The 21,137-nt window shown below is 67.3% G+C and overlaps 1 protein-coding gene across 4 annotated transcripts in view; it reads left to right on the forward strand.

The window, feature by feature from the left end:
• The first annotated feature begins 1,518 nt into the window (after positions 1 to 1,518).
• The window catches only part of SBF1 (SET binding factor 1), a 29,875-nt gene continuing 10,256 nt past the window's right edge, over positions 1,519 to 21,137 (forward strand). The window contains exons 1-36 of one of the 4 annotated variants that reach the window (XM_055557920.1): positions 1,519 to 1,735; positions 7,839 to 7,924; positions 8,285 to 8,422; positions 8,620 to 8,769; positions 8,854 to 8,964; positions 9,555 to 9,660; positions 9,786 to 9,918; positions 10,002 to 10,110; positions 10,214 to 10,327; positions 10,428 to 10,505; positions 10,626 to 10,739; positions 10,809 to 10,937; positions 11,019 to 11,117; positions 11,209 to 11,413; positions 11,494 to 11,606; positions 12,439 to 12,588; positions 12,877 to 12,945; positions 13,022 to 13,180; positions 13,250 to 13,515; positions 13,596 to 13,768; positions 13,846 to 13,919; positions 13,992 to 14,187; positions 14,420 to 14,547; positions 15,104 to 15,279; positions 15,365 to 15,501; positions 15,607 to 15,814; positions 15,903 to 16,099; positions 16,239 to 16,376; positions 18,569 to 18,646; positions 18,908 to 19,080; positions 19,156 to 19,335; positions 19,787 to 19,888; positions 19,971 to 20,156; positions 20,226 to 20,352; positions 20,515 to 20,645; positions 20,715 to 20,945. In XM_055557920.1, coding sequence (XP_055413895.1) covers positions 1,681 to 1,735; positions 7,839 to 7,924; positions 8,285 to 8,422; positions 8,620 to 8,769; positions 8,854 to 8,964; positions 9,555 to 9,660; positions 9,786 to 9,918; positions 10,002 to 10,110; positions 10,214 to 10,327; positions 10,428 to 10,505; positions 10,626 to 10,739; positions 10,809 to 10,937; positions 11,019 to 11,117; positions 11,209 to 11,413; positions 11,494 to 11,606; positions 12,439 to 12,588; positions 12,877 to 12,945; positions 13,022 to 13,180; positions 13,250 to 13,515; positions 13,596 to 13,768; positions 13,846 to 13,919; positions 13,992 to 14,187; positions 14,420 to 14,547; positions 15,104 to 15,279; positions 15,365 to 15,501; positions 15,607 to 15,814; positions 15,903 to 16,099; positions 16,239 to 16,376; positions 18,569 to 18,646; positions 18,908 to 19,080; positions 19,156 to 19,335; positions 19,787 to 19,888; positions 19,971 to 20,156; positions 20,226 to 20,352; positions 20,515 to 20,645; positions 20,715 to 20,945 — 5,019 coding nt within the window. In that variant the 5' untranslated portion in view covers positions 1,519 to 1,680. Of the gene's footprint in view, positions 1,736 to 7,838; positions 7,925 to 8,284; positions 8,423 to 8,619; positions 8,770 to 8,853; positions 8,965 to 9,554; positions 9,661 to 9,785; positions 9,919 to 10,001; positions 10,111 to 10,213; positions 10,328 to 10,427; positions 10,506 to 10,625; positions 10,740 to 10,808; positions 10,938 to 11,018; positions 11,118 to 11,208; positions 11,414 to 11,493; positions 11,607 to 12,438; positions 12,589 to 12,876; positions 12,946 to 13,021; positions 13,516 to 13,595; positions 13,769 to 13,845; positions 13,920 to 13,991; positions 14,188 to 14,419; positions 14,548 to 15,103; positions 15,280 to 15,364; positions 15,502 to 15,606; positions 15,815 to 15,902; positions 16,100 to 16,238; positions 16,377 to 18,568; positions 18,647 to 18,907; positions 19,081 to 19,155; positions 19,336 to 19,786; positions 19,889 to 19,970; positions 20,157 to 20,225; positions 20,353 to 20,514; positions 20,646 to 20,714; positions 20,946 to 21,137 lie in introns of all 4 variants that reach the window. The other 3 variants (XM_055557990.1, XM_055557854.1, XM_055558075.1) reach the window with 3 other exon arrangements.

Raw genomic sequence — 21,137 nt, forward strand, 5'->3', positions numbered from 1 at the left:
GCATCATGCTCGGGAAGCGGCCCTAACCCTACCGTTGACCCTAAAGTGCCTCTGAGAGGGCTCAGGGAGTGCGCTCCTTGCAAACAGGGCCTGAGGGTGGGGGAATATAGGGGGCAGGGTCCCCACCGTCTCTGCAGGAGAGTCTGTCCTGGGCTCAGGCGCCAAGCCAGAGGGCTTGTCGGGGACACTGCCTGCCCATGCACGAGCTCAGTGGTGTGGCAGTGTGGTGGCCAGGACCTTTTGAGGTAGAAGTGAGAAAAACCAATTCCAGCCAGCTGGGGCAGAAAGGAGGGGTTCTCATCCCAGCACTCATCAAAAGCAGAAGAGGCTGTGACAGGGCCTGTGCCCAGGACAGGGCGGGGGGCCCAGTGGTCCTCTCCTCCAGCCCTCTCTGAGTTGGGTTCTCGGGGCTCCCGCCTGCGAGGGGGGAGCAGGACCATCAGCTGCTGCTGCTGCTAAGTCACTTCAGTCATGTCCGACTCTGTGTGATCCCATAAACAGCAGCCCACCAGGCTCCCCCGTCCCCGGGATTCTCCAGGCAAGAACACTGGAGTGGGTTTTCCCACTCCAATTCCTTCTCCAATGCATGAAAGTGAAAAGTGAAAGTGAAGTCGCTCAGTCGTGTCCGACTCTTCGCGACCCCATGGACTGCAGCCTACCAGGCTCCTCCGTCCATGGGATTTTCCAGGCAAGAGTACTGGAGTGGGGTGCCATCGCCTTCTCCGCAGTCTGCTCCTTCACAGGTTCTTAAAGCGCCACACTCATCCAGGAACGAGTTCCCGGTCCCAGTATGTCAGCGGCAGCCCCGAGGCTCCCCCCACCGCGTGGCGCGTCTCCTAGTGTCTGCCCCCAGACTCTGAGACCCTCCTGCCCATCCGTGTGCCATGCGGGGCCCGAGGGTGGGCGGCACTGCCGGGACCCTCAGCGGGGCAGCCTGCTCCCTGCTCTTCACGGCAGGGTGTGCGGCGCGCTGTTTTGAAGGCACGTATGTTAAGCGTTTTTTCGCCTCACTGAGACCGGGCTCCCGAGTGGGGCCCGTGAAAGTGGGGCCTCCGTTCCTCAGGCAGGGAACCCCAAGGGCAGGCCTGAGTGGGCCCCCTCCCTTGCCAGGATGGCGGCGTCCGGGACGTCCCAGGGCCCCTCCCAGTCCCGGAGGCCCGTGCGCAGGGCTGCGCCTTCCCGTCTTTCTCCGGGCTGACAGCGCGGGCGGGGAGACCCTTGGAGCCGCGCGGACCCGAGACTGAGAGCGCCCGGGGCAGGGCCCGAGCCCCCACGCCTTGCGAGGGCGCCGCGGCCGGGGGGCGCGCTCCCACCCGGGCCGAGCGACCCTGCGACCCGGAGCCGCTGCCGCTGTCACCGCCTGGGGGCGGGGAGACGCGGAGCCCCGCCCCCGGGAGCGCGGCCCAATAAGGGCGCGCCGCTTCGGGTTCCTCCCACCAGGGGCGAGGCCCAATGAGGGCGCGCGCTCCGGGCCACGCCCTGCAGGGGGCGGGGCGAGAGCGCGCAGGCGCACGGCGCGGCCGGGCGGGCCGGCGGGCTGGGAAGATGGCGGCGCGAAGCCTGGTGGCCGCCGCGAACCTACCCCGGGGCGTCCGGGGCCCGCGGGCCGGGGCCGGGGCCGGGCCATGAGCGCGCCGCCCTCGCGTGCCCGAGCCGCGGAGCCCGCCCGCGCCCCTCGCCATGGCGCGGCTCGCGGACTACTTCGTGCTGGTGGCGTTCGGGCCGCACCCGCGCGGTGAGTGCCGGCGCGCGGCCGCGGGCTGAGGGCCGGGGGCCGGGAAGGGGCGGGGGCGCGGCCCCGGGCCCGCCGGGCACTCGCTGCGCCGGGCCCGCCACCCGGGGTCGGGGGTCACGGGGCCCGGCCTCCCCGACGTGGGCCGCGCGGCGTGACGGGGCGGGCCGAGCTCGCCGGCCGCCGTCAAGGCAGAGGCGGCCGGGCCGCGCCTCGGCGTCGCCGGGAGGCGGGAGGGCCCGGGGCAGCTCGGCCTGCGCCTCCCAGCTGGGTGGGACGGGCTCCCTTCGCGGGGGCCGACCGCCGGACGGCCCTGCCTCCAGGGGCACGGGCCGGTCAGCTGCAAGCCCCTTCTCTGACCCCCGGGACCGCTGGCCTGGAGCCTGTGGCCCCTGTGCCGTGTCTCAGGCCCGGGAGGCTGGGGGGCGTGCAGACAGGGTTGGGGCTCAGGGACTGCTTCTTGAAGAGGCGGCGTTTGAGCCGGAATTCGGAGGACTCCGGAAAGAACTGTGGGGAGGAGAGACAAGAGTGTTCCTGGCAAAGGGCCTGCCCACCTCATACCTGCCCACCGAGCCTGGTGACTGGTGCCCGTGGCCGGGGGGTCCGTGTCTCGGGTCACCACCTGTGTCTGAGAGCCCTTCAGCCCAGAGGGTAGGAAAAAGCCTGACGATGACATCAGCACCGGCCGCGGAGACGTCGCGTTGGGGAGCGAGCTCCGTGTGCCAGGCCCCGCACCGCCCTTTGTGTGCATGAGTGCGTTCCCTCCTCCCAGCAGCCTGCCCAGGGTTCCCTGTCGTTGCCCCCATCTGTCCACTGGAGTCCGGGTGGAGAGGTTGAGTACCTGGTCTGAGCCACTACAGAGCGAGTGGGACTCGCACCCAGGCTAGCCCAGAGCCTCGCTGTGGCTCAGACCCCAACTACAGGAGGGCAGGCATGGCTTTGGGGCTGGTGGAGACAGCTGTGTGGTCAGGTTGGGGCTGAGCCTTGAGCCTGAGGGTGGGGCCAAGACCCCCAGTCTGCCCTGCTTCTTGGCGCCTGGGCTGCCGCTGCCACTCTCCTGGCCTTGCCTCTCCCCGAGCCTGTGCCTGCTGGGCCCCCACCCTCCTCAGCGCCCTTTCGTATAGCGCTTACTCCTCTACCTGTCCTGTCCGCCCGACACCCTCGACACCCTGGCTGCTGAGCACGTCTCTGCCTTCAGGGGCGGCGTTCTGGGCCAGGACCAGTCGTCCTCGCCGTGCAGCCTGCACGTGGCAGGCTGTGAGTGTCGTTCAGGCCCAGAGGGAGAGCCGTCTTCTCCAGGACATGTGGGGTGGGGCAGCGAGAAGGCTGTGCCACCTGCAGCAGGGGGTGCACAGGGTCTGGGGCGACCGGGCTGGCTGAGGTGCGGCCCCAGCGTGAGGGCCCCAGGACTGCGTAAGCAGTGTGGGCTTGGGGGCTGAGGGCGCCGCAGGCGCGCAGGGCGGCTGAGGAGGCAGAAGCCGGGGGAGGCTGATGGTGGCGGCAGCTGGAGTGCGTGTCAGGGAGAGGAGAGGCAGCCTCGGTGGGCTCCACGACGAGCTGGCTGGAGCCTCGTGGGCGGTGGGCACCCGCGGAGCATGTGGCCTCTGAGCGGGACAGGGCGGAAGGCTGGCACCACAGTGCCAGTCACCCTGAGCGACAGGAAGGAGGGAGTCTCAAGATGTCCCCTGCAGTAGGGCTGGGGGCCGTGGAACCCCCTAACCATTACCTTCCAGGATTGGAGCTGCTGCTGGAGCTGCTGGCTGGCCACCTCGCCTCAGGGCCTTCCTTGGCAGGCCTGGTCCAGCCTGTGAGGAACAGCCCCCCAGGCTGAAGCAGAGGAGCACAGCCTGAGGCTCCTGCCTTGCCTCTTGATGCCTCTGTGACTTCGGGCCAGTCTTGCGGCCTCTGCGCCTCAGTCTCCTCTCCTGGTGACGGGATGAGTCACGGAGGCCTCCCGGCCGGCTGTGTGAGCACGGGGTGGGCATGCACACATGACGAGTTCACACAGGAAGCTCCAGGAAGTGACGGGTGCCTTGTTGATGCTGAGCCGCACACGTGTGGACGCTCGCGGCAGTGGGCGCCTTCGCTGGAGGTGGAGGGCCCCTGCCTGCTGGCAGGCCTCGGCCTTGAGCCCAGGGTCACGGGGCCTTTGGGTTCAGTGGAGAGGGTAGGCATGGCAGGTGTCTTGTCCCTGGCTGGCATCTGGACATCTTCCTTGCTTGAGGGAGCTTCTGGTTTTGTGGGGCTACCTAGCAGAAGGCTCTAGGTAGCAGGGCAGGGAGGGGCTGGGGTGGGACCCTTCCATTCATCTCAGAGGCTGCAGGCTCCTCCACTGATGAGTTGGGGGCACTTCTCACTGAGGACCTGGGTTTAGCACATTTTACACCCTGGCCCAGCTCTGGGGACATCATGGGGGCCAGAGAGCCCCTTATGCCCATATCCTGGCCAGGGTGGGTGGTCTTGTCTGAGGACAGGGCTCTCCAGCCCTGAGCCAGTCACCTCTCCCCACCCATGGCCTTGCCCCTCCCTGGAGCAGGTCGGAGCTGTTTGGGCTGGCCAGGGCTGGGAGCCCGAAGGGTCCAAGGCCTCAGGTCAGACCCAGGCTTGTCTGACCGGCAGGTTGGAGAGGCTGCAACCCCTCTGCCGAGTCCTGTGCTCTGGCCTCGGGCAGGGGGGCCCTGTGTTGAGGTCTGGGGGGTGGACCAGCAGGAGGGTGCTGTCCTTCCGACGGCCAGGCTGGTCTCCGAGCGTGAGCGCTGAGTGGGAGGGGTGGCCGAGCAGGCTGCCCCCCTTCCGTCGCCTCTGCCCCCAGCACTTGCTGGCCTGGGCTGGCCCGCGCGTCGGAGCCTGGCACTGGTGACGGCGTTGCTGGGGATGACAGCCGCGCGCTCTGTGTTCCCCCCGCGGGGTTGACTGTGCGGAGAATGGCTGCAGGAGGAAGCTCTGCGCTGCCTGCATCTCAGGGGGCATCTGTGTCCTTCCTCCAGGCCCCCAGAGGCCGGCCCTGCAACTCCCCGCCGGCTGGCTGCGTCAGTCCTGTCACGGGGGTGGGGGTGTCCTCTCTTCTGTCTACCCGAGGTGGGGCAGGAACTTCAGCTGCTCTAGGTCCCCTCCGTGGCCTCAGAAGCTGGGATTGCTGGGGGTGCTGGGCGATGTGGCAGATACCTCCCACCCCCAGAATGCAGGCCCGCAGCTGGGTTGCAGCCAGGCCCCTGTTGACACAGAGCAGAGGTGTAGGTTGGGGTCTTGGAGGAGGGGGAGGGCATCAGGGGAGGCCCACGTCGCGCCCAGTGTGAGTGGGGCTCAGGAAGCTGCCCGCACTTCCCCCCAGGAGCCAGTCTGCCTGTGGGGTGGGAGGGGCTGGGCGTGGGAGCTGCGGCGAGGCTGGTTAGCCTGAGGGCCATGGGGCACAGGATGTAGCTTCTTGGTGGTGGAGCGCCTGTCTGGCCGGCAGGTGCCCCAGGAACCCCAGAAGGCAGTGGTAGGGGGTGGGAGGTTCCTGGGGTCCCACCGCAGCCCTCGTGCGTGGGCAGGATTCGGAGCGCTGGCTTGAGGAGGTGATGCTCGTTGGGCTGAGGCCTGAGGGCCAGTTTTGGGGCTGGTGTGGCTCAGGGGAGGAGCTGGCGGGGTCCGCTTACCACCCTGCCGCCTCCCCAGCCCCCGCTGCCTCTCACTTCTGTCGGTGGCTTGGGAGGGCTCCGGGTCCAGGAAAGCCTGCTCTTTGGAGGCAGAGCCTGCTCTGGGAGTTGACGCTCTGCACAAAGGGTGGGCCATGGGGGGCCAGTGGCCGGTTCCTCTGCCTGCCTCCAGAGGGTGGGGCGTGGGGAGCAGCCCTCTGCAGGCCGCCTGCCCCAGCTCTAGGGGGTGCTGGGGGCAGAGGCTGCCTTCCTCAGCCGCGCACCCCCTCCTCCTCCCTCCTCCTGCTGCCTCGTGGCCAGAACTGGGTGAGCCCTGGGTGCGGTTTAGGGCTGCACACAGGCAGCCTCTGGGGGCGTGGATGGGGAGGAGCCCCGTGCAGGGCGCGCGAGTCTGGGCTTGTTGAGGGCAGCCCTCGGGGTGGGCCTGGAGGGCCCGGGGTGTGTGTGTGCGTGCACGCGTGTGCGTGTGTGTGTGTGTGTTTGGGTGTGGCGGCAGCAGACACCTGTCCTCCCCACCCTGGCTTGTCTGCCACCTCCTTCGGTGTCAGTGGGGGAGGGGAGGGCCGCAGGAAGCTGAGGTTTTGTGAGTCAGAGTCACAGCCCTTCCCCCTCCCCAGCCAGCAGCCACCTACCTGCTCCTGGTCTTCCTCCTGGAGGGTGGTGGGCGCGAGACTAGCCCCCTCCCCTGCCCTCTGGGGCCTGTTTGCCAGCGCCCTTGGGTCCAGGCCCCAGCTCTGTCTGAGGCTCCTGCGTCCGTCCGTTCAGGTTCGGGCTGGCTGGACGTGGGACCGCGTCTCGCAGGTCCGCAGAGGCTGCACACTTCGGCTTTCCTGCCCTCCCTCTGCCCCTGCTCCTCTGCCGGCTTGGGCGGCAGTCAAGGCTGGTCTGAGCAGACGGCGGCGGGACCTGCTTGAGAGTGGGACGTGGAGGTGGAGGGATTTTATCTTTCCTGCTTGAGCTGCTGCCTTGCTGGGTCAGAGACCCCTGTTCATCCTCCTCGAATTCTGTGAGGAAAGTGGTTCCCCGACTGGGCTCGCATCACGCCTCCAGATTTGGCTCCGTGGAGGGTGGGCAGGAGGGAGGGGTCTCCAGCTGGCCCTGCCTGTGTGGGCTGGACTGGGAACAGTGCCTTGCGCCTGGAGGGGGTCTCTGGGGAACACGTGGGAGCTAGGAGGCTGGGGGCACAGGGACATGCCCTTCCCCTGGTCCAGGGGGCCCAGGGCTGCACACAGCCGTGTGGCGTGTGCACGGTGGGTGTGCGTGGTGGCCCGTGTGGGCAGGGGGCAGAGCTGTGCCCACCAGCTTCAGGGCTCAGAAGAGCCTTCCTGTCCTTCCTGCCAGCCCCACCCTTCTCTGGCCTTCTTCTGGGACCTTTGCTGGTCCTGTTTGCCTCTGAGGCAGCAGGAACACGCAGCAGTCTGGGGCCATAGGCACGGGTGGTCCTTTCCTGGCACCCACACCGGTGTGAGACCTTTGTTGGGCTGGCGGGTGAGGGGAGGCAGGGCTGTGGGCTGAGGGCCTGAGCTGGGGGTTGGCTGGGGAGTCAGGAACAGCTCTCCCCTTCTGGAGCTGGCTCGCAGTGGGGGGCTCTGATTGGGGGAACAGGCGTGGGGGGCGGGACCTGGGCCCAGGGGCTGAGGGTGGGCGGGTTGAGCTCCCCTTGCTGCCATCCCCTGGGCCAGGGCACCTGCGTTCTTTTTTTTTTTCTTTTTGTGTTTTTGAGGCTCTCATAGTTTTACTGTTTAAAATTTCCAGGTCATTAAATTTTTTTTTATTCGATTATAGTTAATATATAATGTGTTAAGTTTCTGCTGTGGAGGAAAGTGAATTAACTATTGAGACAGTGAAGAATCTGCCTGCTGTGCAGGAGACCCTGGTTCAGTCCTCCCTGGTTGGGAAGATCCCTGGAGAAGGGAGCGGCTACCCACTCCAGTGTTCCAGCCTGGAGAATCCCATGGACAGAGGAGCCTGACGGGCTACAGTCCACGGGGTCGCAAAGAGTTGGACACGACTGAGCCAGTAACACTGACACAGTTTTATAGATTCTGTTCCCGTGAAGGTCATTGCAGAGCGTTGGGTCGTTTCCCGTGCTCTGCAACGGCCCCGGTCGGTTACCTGTTTCTGTTGGTGGTGTGCAGGCGTCAGTCCCAATCTCCCAGTGTATCTACCCGCCCTGCCCGCTGGCGACTATCAGCTTGCATTCTATTCTGTGGGGAGGCCCATGTGCTCTTGGGGACCCCGACCCACAGCCGGGCTCCTCTCCACACCCCTGGTGGCCCTGGGCTGCAGAGCCCGGCAGTGTCTCCTCATGCGATTGTCTTTAGGGAAACTGTAGGTCTGGGAGCTGGGGCTGGTCTGGTGCCAGATGAGGGCAGGTGAGAGAGATGGCTCCGCTCGGACCCTCGAGGCTCCTGTCGCGTGGGGGTGTGGGGCTCGGGCGGTGCCCTGACCCCCGCTCCTGTCCTCAGGGAGTGGGGAAGGCCAGGGCCAGATCCTGCAGCGCTTCCCAGAGAAGGACTGGGAGGACAACCCATTCCCTCAGGGCATCGAGCTGGTGAGTGGGGCGCCCCAGGGCCTGGGGCTGAGGGCTGGGGGTGCCGAGGCGGCGGGGCAGACACTGCGGGTCACCACAGTGCCTGGCCCTGCTGGGTACAGGGCGACGTCGCTGCCTTGGAGGGTGGGGAGCCCCCGTCACGTCCCTGCCTCACGATGGGGGCCTGTCCCTCGTCTCAGGGTCCTCATCCCTACGGAGCGGCCAGAGGCTCTTCCCTCCTCCTGTGGGCAGGGTGCTGAGCTCTGGGAGGCAAGGCACTTGGGTGGCAGAGCCTGCTGCCCCCCGGTGCTGGGCCTGACCTGCGGCCCCTCGAGGGCTGGGGGCAGTGGGCGCTGACCGCTGACCCGCCCTCCCGCCCAGTTCTGCCAGCCCAGCGGGTGGCAGCTGTGTCCTGAGCGGAACCCGCCCACCTTCTTCGTCGCTGTCCTCACCGACATCAACTCCGAGCGGCACTACTGTGCCTGCCTGACCTTCTGGGAGCCTGTGGAGCCCACGCAGGTCAGCCCGCCGGGCCAGCCTCCGGCTGCGGACGCTCCCCCGCCACGCGTGTCTCTCCCTGTCTGTGTCTGGTCCTCCACCCTGCGGAGGCTGCACTTGCCAGCTTGCCAGGCCTGTCTGCGTTGCCTGGACCCCCGCCCCCTCCCCACTGGGCTTGGGGATGCGCCCAGACCCCGGCAGACGGCTTCTGTCCGCAGGAAGAGCTGTGTGCCCGGGACGCCGCCGAGCGGGATGAGGAGGCCGATGAGGGGGGCCCGGGGGCACTGCCGCCCCCCACGCCCGGCCAGCTGTTTGCTCCAAAGACGCTGGTGTTGGTGTCACGGCTGGACCACGTGGAGGTGTTCAGGGTGAGGCGGGCAGCTGGCTCCCCAGGTCGGCTGTGGGGTGCCCTCGCTGGCTGGACTGTCATCCCCAGCCTGTGATCCTTGCAGAACAGCCTTGGCCTCATCTACACCATCCACGTAGAGGGTCTGAACGTGGGCCTGGAGAACGTGGTCGGGAACCTGCTGACGTGCGTCATCCCCCTGGCCGGGGGCTCGCAGGTGGGTTGGGGGGCAGGCCGTCACCTGCAGCCTCAGGCCCTCCTGTGTCCGAGGCTGTGGAGTGGGGCCTGGAGGCCCTCGGGGTCCCGTCTGGTGGAGCGGCCCGCCTCGGATGCCCTCCTGTGTCGGTGCCGCTGGCAGCTGCCGCCTCCCGTGGCCCTGCCGGCCTCGTGTCCCGGCTCCCGCCTGGCTCTCCACCCGCAGCTGTGTGTCCTCTGCCCACGCGCTCCTCGGGTGTGCCTGTCTCTGGTTGTCTGTGCTCCCGGTCTGTGCCCCCGCGTGTGGGTGTGTCTAACCGTGTCTCTCTGCCTGTCTGTCCTGTGCAGCTGGACTCTGGTGAGGATGGAGTGGTACGGATTCTTTGTTTCTTCTGCCCATTTAGGCCCTATCCTCACCCCAGGTCAGAGGCCCAAAGTTTTCTCTGGAGCGCTGCTGGGGCTGGCAGAAGCCGGGCTTGGCCTTTGCCCCTCCCCATCCCTGCCAGTCCCACCTGGGGGTCTGTCCACCCCCCAGGCTCTCCTGAGGCTGTGGAGCCCAGGGCTGACGCAGGTCTGGTCGGAGCAGCTGAGCCCTGGCCCCTCTCTCTGCAGAGAACCATCTCTTTGGGCGCTGGGGACCGGCAGGTCATTCAGACCCCGCTGACCGACTCACTGCCCATCAGCCGCTGCAGCGTGGCCCTGCTATTCCGCCAGCTGGGTGAGCCTGGCCCCCCGTGAGGCCCCCCAGCCCCCCTGCACAGTGCCCCGTCCGCCTGCCCGGCCGGTGGTCCGACGCCGAGGCCACCCTGCGCGCCAGGCCCCTGAGCCCGTCTCCCCCCTCAGGCATCACGAATGTGCTGTCCCTATTCTGCGCGGCGCTCACCGAGCACAAGGTGCTCTTCCTGTCGCGGAGCTACCAGCGGCTCTCGGACGCCTGCCGGGGACTCCTGGCGCTGCTGTTCCCGCTCAGATACAGGTGCCTGCCTTAGTGCCGCCCGCGGCCCCTCTGCCCGCCCCAGCCCTTGCGGGGCGGCCGCACTGAGCCCCGGCCTGTTGCAGCTTCACCTACGTGCCCATCCTGCCGGCACAGCTCCTGGAGGTGCTCAGCACGCCCACGCCCTTCATCATCGGAGTCAACGCCGCCTTCCAGGCAGAGGCCCAGGAGCTGGTGAGGCCTGCTCGGGACCTGCCTTGCTGCTCCGGGCCGGGCCGACCCCGGGCCCTGCCGAGCGGCCCGTGGTCCCTGACCTCTGGCTCCCTTTGCTGCACAGCTGGACGTGATTGTTGCTGATCTAGATGGCGGGACGGTGACTGTCCCCGAGTGTGTGCACATCCCTCCCCTGCCTGAGCCGCTGCAGAGTCAGACACACAGCATCCTGAGCATGGTGAGGCGCGCGGGGGCCGCGGCGGGGCCGCGTGGTTGGCAGAGAGGCCCGTGGCCTGGGGCTGGTGTGCAGCCGACCCTGGTCCTTGCTGCCTCCACAGGTCTTGGATCCAGAGCTGGAGCTGGCCGATCTTGCCTTCCCTCCACCTACAACGTCCATTTCCTCCCTGAAGATGCAGGTGGGCGTCACTGCAGCTCTGGGGGCCCCCAGCCGCTGAGTCCTGGAGGAGGTGCCATGGCGGGTGTGTGGGGGTTGGGCAGGAGGGTGGGGCGGGGGCTCAGCCGCGCGTGTGCCCCAGGACAAGGAGCTGCGCGCCGTCTTCCTGCGGCTCTTTGCTCAGCTCCTGCAAGGCTACCGCTGGTGTCTGCACATGGTCCGCATCCACCCGGAGCCCGTCATCCGCTTCCATAAGGTGGGCGCCAGGCGGGGCGCGGGTGGGCAGAGAAGGGTGCCCAAGGGCTGACTTCTTTGTGTACCCCAGGCAGCTTTCCTGGGCCAGCGCGGGCTGGTGGAGGATGATTTCCTGATGAAGGTGCTGGAGGGCATGGCCTTTGCAGGCTTCGTGTCCGAGCGCGGGGTCCCCTACCGCCCTACGGACCTGTTTGATGAGGTGCACCCCCACCCCAGCTGGGAGGAGCCCCCCACCCCTGTCCTGCCCCAGCCAGCCCTCCTGACTCTGCTCCGCCCCCAGCTGGTGGCCCATGACGTCGCTCGGATGCGGGCAGATGAGAACCACCCCCAGCGAGTTCTGCGTCACGTCAAGGAACTGGCCGAGCAGCTCTACAAGAACGTAAGGCGGGTGACGCGAGCTGGGGGCTGGTCTGGCGAGGCCATCCTGCTGCCCCGGCGGGGCCGCTCGCCCACCCTGCCTGTGTCCCCAGGAGAACCCGTATCCTGCTGTGGCGATGCACAAGCTGCAGCGGCCGGGCGAGGCCAGCCACCTGCGGCGGGCGCCCCGGCCCTTCCCCCGGCTGGACGAGGGCACGGTGCAGTGGATCGTGGATCAGGCCGCAGCCAAGATGCAGGGCGCGCCCCCAGCTGTGAAGGCTGAGAAGAGGACCACTGTGCCCTCGGGGCCGCCCATGAGTGCGTAGCTGGGAGGGGGGGCGTGCGTGTGGCTGAGAGCGGCCACGAGGTCAGAGGTGAGCGTGTTGTCTGCTCCCCAGCGGCCATTGTGGAGCGGAGTGGCGGGCTGCATGGTACCAGCGCGCGCCGGCTAGAGGTGGTCCGGAACTGCATCTCCTACGTGTTCGAGGGGAAGATGCTGGAGGCCAAGAAGGTGAGGGGTGCCGGGCGCTCTGTGTGGCTGCTCTGGGCCGGGACGGCAGCCCCCAGAGGAGCCCTGGCCCTCCTCCCCTGTGGGCCACTGACGGGAGCTGGGCCGGCGAGAAGGGCGGGTGGACGCCAGGCCTGGGTCCCCCTCCCTCCAGCTCAGAGCAGCTGGAGGCGGCCTGCAGGGGGACTTCCTTCAGCGTTTAGGTATCAGAACATCCTAAGGGTTTTAGTGGTTTTTCTTTCTCTCTCACAGAAAGTAGTGTAGATGTACAGGCATCTGTGTTTTTTTAATTTGTAGAAAGTGGACGTCACTTAGCATTCCACCCTGTGATGTCCACTGACGCTTCAGGTCTCTCAGGACAGTCAGTTGCGTCTGTCTTGTGGGTCGTGGCTGTGTGGTTGTCCATGAAGCACTTAGTGCTCACAGCAGCCCCGCATGGGTTCCTGATCATTTCAGAGAGCACGGTAGTAACAGAAGTCTCAGTGTAGCCCTTCTGAGCCCGCGGTGCTGAGCTGGCTGCTGGCACATGTGTTCTGGGCACAGGGACTGGCCAGCCACGGGGTCACCTCCCTCAGAGCCCCTCGGCACGCGGGCCGTGTCGTGAGCCGCGTGTGGGCAGGGCTGGCTGCGCTGGAGTGCCGGCCTCTCCTGGGCAATGGAGCGCCGAGTCTGGTGCAGATCGGACCTGAGTGGCTTCCAGCCTCCTCTGAGCGGAGAGCCTGTGCTCCAGCCCCCACCTCTGGGCCGGGCCTTCCCTGTGCCTCCTTGCAGACCCGCGGGGCACGGTGGGGGTGTCCACAGGCTGGAGCCCTCATCCCTGTGGCTCTGTCTGCAGCTGCTCCCAGCTGTGCTGAGGGCCCTGAAGGGGCGTGCGGCCCGCCGCTGCCTCGCCCAGGAGCTGCGCCTGCACGTGCAGCAGAACCGCGCCGTCCTGGACCACCAGCAGTTCGACTTCGTGGTCCGCATGATGAACTGCTGCCTGCAGGTGAGGCCAGGCTTCACACCCTGCTGGCGAGGATGCCGCGGGCGGGGGCGGGCAGGGCTTTTGCAGCCAGCCCGTGAGGGTGCCTCTTCGGCAGTGCGACAGCTGGGAGGCCCTGGTCTGCTGCTGAGGGTGGCCCAGGAGGGCTCGCGTGCAGAGGCCTCCTGCTCTCAGCCTCTGGGCAGCCTGGGGACTGGTGCAGACAGGTCAGGGATGGCAGGAGGTGCTGCTCTTGGCGGCGGTGCCGGTGGGGCGCACTGGGCAGGGTTCCGACACCCCTGGCTGCCGCAGGACTGCACCTCCCTGGATGAGCACGGCATCGCAGCTGCTTTACTGCCCCTGGTCACTGCCTTCTGCCGGGTGAGTGCTGGGGTGGCCGGGGTCTCCCTCCGCCCGCTCCGGCTGCCCCGCTGACTCTCGCACTGGGCCTCCGCAGAAGCTGAGCCCAGGGGTGACGCAGTTCGCATACAGCTGTGTGCAGGAGCACGTGGTGTGGAGCACACCGCAGTTCTGGGAGGCCATGTTCTACGGGGACGTGCAGACCCACATCCGGGCCCTTTATCTGGAGCCTGCCGAGGACCGAGACCCCTTCTTGGTGTGTGGGGGCTCCCTGGGCCGGGGGATGGGCGGGCCTGGCTCTCGCTCACCTGTGGCCCTGCGGCAGGTAGGGGAGGCGCCTGTGCAGGAGGACGAGCGTTCTGCCCTGGACGTGGCGTCTGAGCAGAGGCGCCTGTGGCCCACGCTGAGCCGAGAGAAGCAGCAGGAGCTGGTGCAGAAGGAGGAGAGCACCGTCTTCAGCCAGGCCATCCACTATGCCAACCGCATGAGCTACCTGCTCCTGCCCCTGGACAGCAGCAAGAGCCGCCTGCTTCGGGAGCGCGCGGGGCTGGGCGAGCTTGAGAGCGCCAGCAACAGCCTCGTCACCAACAGGTGGGGCCTGGCCTGGGGTGGGGACGGGTGGCGTGGGCCTCAGGCCAGGGTGGGTGCCCACTGTGCCCCTCCCTGGCCAGCATGGCAGGCAGCATGGCGGAGAGCTATGACACGGAGAGCGGCTTTGAGGACGCAGAGACCTGTGACGTGGCCGGGGCTGTGGTCCGCTTCATCAACCGCTTTGTGGACAAGGTCTGCACAGAGAGTGGGGTCACCAGCGACCACCTCAAGGGGCTGCATGTCATGGTGCCAGGTACGGGGTCTGGGCCTGGAAACACCCCCCTTGGGTGGGCGGGCCCAGGCCTGGGCGTGAGAACTGCTCTCCCCCAGACATCGTCCAGATGCACATCGAGACCCTGGAGGCTGTGCACAGAGAGAGCAAGAGGCTGCCCCCCATCCAAAAGGTGAGGGGGCGCCGCGGGGGGTGGGCCCAGGACCCGGCCGTGTCCTGAGGCACCACTCCCCTCCCCAAACAGCCCAAACTGCTTCGGCCACGCCTGCTGCCTGGAGAGGAGTGTGTGCTGGACGGCCTTCGCGTCTACCTGTTGCCCGACGGGCGAGAGGAGGGCGCAGGAGGCCCCGGGGGCGGCCCTGCCCTGTTGCCGGCCGAGGGTGCCGTTTTCCTCACCACGTACCGGGTCATCTTCACGGGGATGCCCACCGACCCCCTGGGTGAGCCTCGGGGCCTCTGCACCCACCCCACCCTCGCTTCCCCTCTCCTCCCAGGTCCCTGGGCGAGCGGGACTTTCTCTGCCCCTCCCTCTCCCGTCTCAGGGGTGGGGGGTCTGTGGAGACAGGCTGTTGTTTACCCCTCCCTGCCTGCCCCGGCTGCCCCGTAGCTCTGGTCCCCTGAGGCTCTGTGACCCCCTTCACTCCCTCTGACTCCGCACCCGGCCTGTTCCAGTGGGGGAGCAGGTGGTGGTCCGCTCCTTCCCGGTGGCTGCGCTGACCAAGGAGAAGCGCATCAGCGTCCAGACCCCTGTGGACCAGCTCCTGCAGGACGGGCTGCAGCTGCGCTCCTGCACCTTCCAGGTGGGCGGGGGTCTGAGGGCCCCTCGTGCCCTCCTCACGGGCGGGCAGTGATGCCGGCACCGAGCCCTCTGTGGCCCTGACTCTGTGTGGGGGCCGTGGCGCCTCAGCTTGGGGTCCTCTGCCCATGCCACATGCTGGCCATTGGGGCTCGCCGTCTCGTGTGTGAGGTTGGACCCCAGGATCCGGGTCGAGTGTGCTGCGTGAGCACGCCTGACTGAAACCCCTGCGGAAGGGATGCACACAAAGATGGGGGCGTCCGTCTCTAGCTGCGTGCGGTTTGGGGAGCAGACCCTCCGTTAGCCCTGTGTCCTTGGGGTGCTCCCTCAAGGGTGTCCGTCTCTGGACGCAGAGACGAGACTGACCTTCACGGTCCCATGGTAGACCCAGCCGCCTTCTCCGGGGCCCGCCTGGCCATAGGGCTCTCACCCGTCCACCCTATTAGAAACACTTGCGTTCCGCTGATGCAGTGTGGGCTGTCCCGGAGGCCTGTCTGCCTTGGTGGCTGGGCTCAGGCCCACAGGCCATCCAGCCTCTGAGGCCCTCCTGTCTGACGCAGCTCCTGAAGATGGCATTTGACGAGGAGGTGGGGTCTGACAGCGCTGAGCTCTTCCGCAAGCAGCTGCACAAGCTGCGGTACCCACCGGACGTCAGAGGCACGTTCGCACTCAGCCTGGGCTCTGCCCACACCCCCGGCCGGCCGCCGCGTGCCAAGGACAAGGGACCTTCCTTCAGGTAGGGCACTGGGCCCAAAGGCCAGGACACGGTGTGTGTCCCCTTGTTCATCTCATCTCTGTGGCTGTGCTCTCCCACCCCCCAGGACCCTGTCCAGGAACCTGGTGAAGAACGCCAAGAAGACTATCGGGCGGCAGTATGTCACTCGGAAGAAGTACAACCCCCCCAGCTGGGAGCACCGGGGCCAGCCGCCCCCCGAGGACCAGGAGGACGAGATCTCTGGTGGGGTGGGGAGCCCTGGGTGGTCTGGGTGAAGACCTTCACGTGGAGGGTAGGGGACCTGGGAGGTCTGTGAGTGATGAACCGTGTGTGCCTGGTCCGCCCCAGTGTCAGAGGAGCTGGAGCCCAGCACGCTGACTCCGTCCTCGGCCTTGAAGCCCTCGGACCGCATGACCATGAGCAGCCTGGTGGAGCGGGCGTGCTGCCGGGACTACCAGCGCCTGGGGCTGGGCACGCTGAGCAGCAGCCTGAGCCGGGCCAAGTCTGAGCCCTTCCGGATCTCCCCGGTGAACCGCATGTACGCCATCTGCCGCAGGTAAGCCCTGGCGCGGCCCCGGGGCGCTGGCTGCGGGTCCACGGTGGCTTTGCCGCTGCCCTCACCCGCCGCCACTGCCTCCTCGCAGCTACCCCGGGTTGCTGATCGTGCCCCAGAGCGTCCAGGACAACGCTCTGCAGCGCGTCTCCCGCTGCTACCGCCAGAACCGCTTTCCGGTGGTCTGCTGGCGCAGCGGGCGCTCCAAGGCTGTGCTTCTGCGCTCTGGAGGCCTGCACGGCAAGGGTGTCGTAGGTCTATTCAAGGCCCAGAATGCGCCTTCTCCAGGTAGGCGCCCTGCTCCTGCTAGGGCCTCGCCCCGCCCCGCCACCCTCGCCCCGCCCCGCCCCGCCCCCCTCGCCCCGCCCCAGCACCTGGCCCCCTCCCAGGGCCCAGGGCCCCACCCCACCTCCGCCTCCCCCGCCAGGCCAGTCCCAGGCCGACTCCAGCAGCCTGGAACAGGAGAAGTACCTGCAGGCTGTAGTCAGCTCCATGCCTCGTTACGCGGATGCATCCGGCCGCAACACGCTCAGCGGCTTCTCCTCCGCCCACATGGGCAGCCATGGTGAGTGTGTTTGGACGGGAGGACTTGGGGGCAGTGGCGGCATTTACGGAGGGCAGGCCCAAGGGGGCAGTGTCTGGGTAGTGCGACCAGGTAAGTGTCCTGAGGCCCTGCTCTGACCACTCCTTTGGGGGTTTGCAGAGGAGGCAGTAGGCCCAGGGCATGCACCAGGGGCCATCCTGGGCCCTGCCCCTCGCCCTCAGGACACAGGTGCCAGGTGACTGGGGAGGTGCTCAGTGGTGCAGGAGAGCTTGTGGTGCTGTGCAAAGGGGATGGTGTCCCGGGGTGGGAACGCTGTTGTGAGCCGCGTGAGTACCTGGCACTGAGAGAGGATTCTAGACAGACATCCACGAGGGCCCCAGGGCCTGCAGGCAGGGGAAGGGTGTGTGCTGGCAGGAGCAGCCTCCCCAGGGGTCTTGCTCCGAGGCAGTCACCTCTACATTGCGCTTACCCTCCCCCAGCCCCATCCGGCGCCCTGACCCCCTCCTTGAGGCCCTGTGATGGCCTCCCCTTTCCCTGCCCCCGTCTCCCCTCCCCAGCTCCCCTCCTGGACCCTCATGATGCTCTGGCCTCTTCTGGTTTGTTCTCTTGGCCCACTGGGCCTCCTCCAGCTGCCATGTAACCCCTGTTGCTCCTCTGTGTTTGGGGCTTGGTGATCAGAGGCCTCTCAGTCTGTGCTTGGAGGGCTCATCTGCCCGCTCGAGGCACGAGGTCTGGGAAGCTGCCCACCCTTGGCCTGACTGTGGCCCAGATGCTGGCCTGAGCCGACTGCCGCCTGTTCCTCAGCAGATGTGACAGTCTCCACCTGGGACCTGTGCACACCTGGTGCCGTCCTGGCGGCTGTGTGTGCAGTCGGCAGAGGTCACATGGGGGTCACCTGTCTGTGAGGACCCCCCTTACCCTGTCTGGTACAGGGTTCACACCAGGGGTCACTTGTCACTCAGGCCTTCCTGATTCCCTCCCTCGCTTCAGACTTGTCTGCGTTTTCCTCTGCTGTGGCTCTAGCTGCCAGATGCGCTAGGGTCCTCAAGTGGGCTCGGGGGCTGGTGGCACCGCCTGTGGGCCCAGCCTTCCAGAAGCCCAAGCATCTTCCTTGATTCTTCCGCCGCCCACTCTTGACTCCTGTGAGCTCACCACCCACGTCTGCAGCCCTCCCTGCGGTCAGTTGCCCCCGCCCTGAGGCACAGGACCTGTGTCGGCTGTGGAAACGGGCGGTCCCACTGTCATGGTGGTGGTTAATGGGGATGCCGACCCAGGGAGGCCCAGCTTTGGCACCCAGCCTTCTGAAGGGGCACACACCTTACCCCGTCATTTCTCTGCTGGGAACGCCGCTTTCTAGTTAATAGTGTTCCGTCCTTCAGTACGTTTTATGGTCGTGCTGTCTTGCCTTCTGTGCCCTCCAGAGATTCTGAGCAGCCCCTGCAGGCAGCAGGCACCCTCTCCACAGGGCCGCTCGTCCCCTGGTGCCTGGGTTCCCCTAATGGTGCTTGTGCTGCTGCTTGGTACCCCCAGCTCTGGGCATGGGCTGTGCCCGCATTGCCCGGGGTGGGCAGGGGCTCAGCTCACCTCCGCTGTACACGGTTTCGGCTCCGACTGTCATGAAGACACAGCGTGCTTGCTGTGGGTGGCGATGCTTCTGCCTGCAGCGGGGCAGGCTGCCTTCATGCTCACCTCCAGTGGCCTGCACCCCGCTCAGAGGAGGGGCGGGGCTTGGTGCTGGCTTTGGAACCCAGAGGCCAGGGCAGAGCCTCGTCCTGCCAGCTCCCTGCACGTCCAGCCCTCGAGCCTCGAGCCTGCCTGTGTCCTGGGTTGAACCAGCCTCGGAGGTCCCAGGCTGGGGGCTGCCTCCTCTCTGGGCCGCACTTCATGGTCACCTCCTGCTGCCGTGTGCCTGGCAGGGAGTGCTGGGTGGCCACGTCATGAGCAGCCCTGGCAGTGTCCATGGGCTGAGGGTGCAGAGGAGGCCCAGTGTCCTGCCTGTCCCCTCCCCTCTCTACCTACCGTTGGGTCCTCTGTTCCCTGGGGGCCCAGAGGGTCTTGGTGCTGACCCCCACTGTCTCTGTCTCCCCGGGGCTTCCTGGGGGTTTGGGGCAACCCAGCTCTGCACCCAGTCTCCTCGGGCCATAGTTCCCCCCTTGCTGGGCACCCCCCAGGCCTGGGGCCAGGTCTGAGCTTTCTCTCTGCTGTACCCCCAGTGCCCAGCCCCAGAGCCAGGGTCACCACGCTGTCCAACCCCATGGCGGCCTCGGCCTCCAGACGGACTGCGCCCCGAGGTACCGTACTGGCCACTCAGGCCGGCTCCCCCACATCTGGCCCTGATGGTCCCCATGGGACTGAGTGGTCATGGGCACTAATGTCCCCATGTCTGGCACTAACGGCCCCACTTGACAGATTGGTGTAACCCAGCCCTCCCCACAGCCCTGGGCACTAACAGCCTGATGCCCCGAGTCCCGCCCTTACCCTTCCTGGGAGCTCAGCCCTAGGTAAGTGGTGCCCTGGCCCCGGTCTGGCGCTTACCTGGCTTCTCTGTGCAGGTAAATGGGGCAGCGTCCGGGCCAGTGGGCGCAGTGGTGGGCTCAGCACTGATGTGGGCTCCCGGCTAGCAGGTGTGGGCCCCCCCCAGGCCAACGGGGCCCCTCCTGAGCCAGGCTTTCTGCGGCCGCAGCGTGCAGCCCTGTATATCATTGGAGACAAAGCCCAGCTGAAGGTGACTGGGATGGGGTCCCAGGGCCGGGTGGGGATGTGAGGTCTGGGCCCGCCTTACACAGCTGGCTTCTCCCAGGGTGTGCGGCCAGACCCCCTGCAGCAGTGGGAGCTGGTGCCCATCGAGGTGTTTGAGGCGCGGCAGGTGAAGGCGAGTTTCAAGAAGCTGCTGAAGGCCTGCGTCCCTGGCTGTCCTGCCACCGAGCCCAGTCCCGCCTCCTTCCTGCGCTCACTGGAAGACTCAGAGTGGCTCATCCAGGTCTCTCCCCTGCCCTGACCCTGCTGTGGGGGATGGCACCGGGAGGGGGTGCAGAAGCCACGGGGAGGGACTGTCCAGTGGCCACCTGGCTTTTTGCCCCCCAGTTATTTAGGGCCACAAGTGGGTGGGGTCTGGACTTGCTCATTGGCTTTGGGAGGAGGTCATGGCTGTTTCCCAGTGGTGGGAGGTGGACAGGGGCGGAGGCCAGGGCCCGGCGGTGTGGGTGCCCACTGCTCTGTCCTGGTGGGACTGGGCGTGTCAGGGAGGGTCTTTGGGGCCAGAAGGCGCTGACAGGTGGGCGGGAGGAGGGACGCACCCCTGCGCCCTTTGGGCCTGTCCAGCCTTCCCACGGCACAGGCTGTCCCCTAGCGGGGGCCTGCACAACCACCTCTTCCGTGGATGTGTGGGGCCTGGGGGCCTGGGAGGTGCTGAGGGGTTCGGGTCCCTGCAGATCCACAAGCTGCTGCAGGTGTCGGTGCTGGTGGTGGAGCTCCTGGACTCGGGCTCCTCCGTCCTGGTGAGCCTGGAGGACGGCTGGGACATCACCACGCAGGTGCGCGGAAGGGGGGCGGGGACACGGCGCGGGTGCGGGGGGCGGGGTGCCCACGCCCTTCTGACCCTCGCTGCTGCCGCAGGTGGTGTCCCTGGTGCAGCTGCTCTCAGACCCCTTCTACCGCACCCTGGAGGGCTTCCGTCTGCTAGTGGAGAAGGAGTGGCTGTCCTTCGGCCATCGCTTCAGCCACCGTGGGGCCCACACCCTAGCTGGGCAGAGCAGTGGCTTCACTCCAGTCTTCCTGCAGTTCCTGGACTGTGTACACCAGGTGAGTGGGTGGCCGTGGCTGGGGGCTGTGCGTGCTGACCGCTCTACGCTGACCCCTGATTGCACACAGATCCACCTGCAGTTCCCAATGGAGTTCGAGTTCAGCCCTTTCTACCTCAAGTTCCTTGGCTACCATCACGTGTCCCGCCGCTTCCGGACCTTCCTGCTGGACTCGGACTATGAACGCATTGAGCTGGGTACAGGGGCAGGGCGGGTGGGTACGGGAGGTGGTGGTGGCGGCCCGGGAGATCACGGGGGTGGGCGCGGTCCGCGGTGGAGGGCGTGGCCTGCGGGAGGGGCGTGGCCCGTGGTGAAGGGCGTGGTCAGCAGGCCGGCGCTGCCCCCCAACCCGCCCGCAGGGCTGCTTTATGAGGAGAAGGGGGACCGCCGGGCCCCACAGGCCTGCCGCTCGGTGTGGGAGTACGTGGAGCGGCTGAGCAAGCGGACGCCTGTGTTTTACAACTACATGTATGCGCCGGAGGACGCGGAGGTGAGCCGGGCCCCGGACGAGGTGGCCGGGCCCCTCCACGCCCAGTGCTCATGCCAGGCCCGCCCCCAGGTCCTGCGGCCCTACAGCAACGTGTCCAACCTGAAGGTGTGGGACTTCTACACCGAGGAGACGCTGGCCGAGGGCCCCCCCTACGACTGGGAACTGGCGCAGGGGCCCCCTGAGCCCCCGGAGGAAGAGCGGCCAGATGGGGGTGCCCCCCAGAGCAGGCGCCGGGTGGTGTGGCCCTGCTATGACAGCCGGCCCAGAGCCCAGCCCGACGCCATCTCCCGGCTCCTGGAGGTGCGTGCGGCCCCGGGGACTGGGAGTGGGCTCCCCCACCCGCCACTGGCCTGCAGTGCCCACCCTGACTGCTGTCTGCAGGTAGCGGTGGCCGAGGCTGTGGGGAACCCCCCAGTCTGAAGAAGGTTTGGAGTTACCCTAAGGGCTGGCAGGGTTTTCGCAGAGCCTGTGTCCTCTCTAGACCCCTGCGCT

The sequence above is a fragment of the Bubalus kerabau genome, chromosome 1 (assembly GCF_029407905.1).
Source record: "Bubalus kerabau isolate K-KA32 ecotype Philippines breed swamp buffalo chromosome 1, PCC_UOA_SB_1v2, whole genome shotgun sequence".
Lineage (NCBI taxonomy): Eukaryota > Metazoa > Chordata > Mammalia > Artiodactyla > Bovidae > Bubalus > Bubalus kerabau.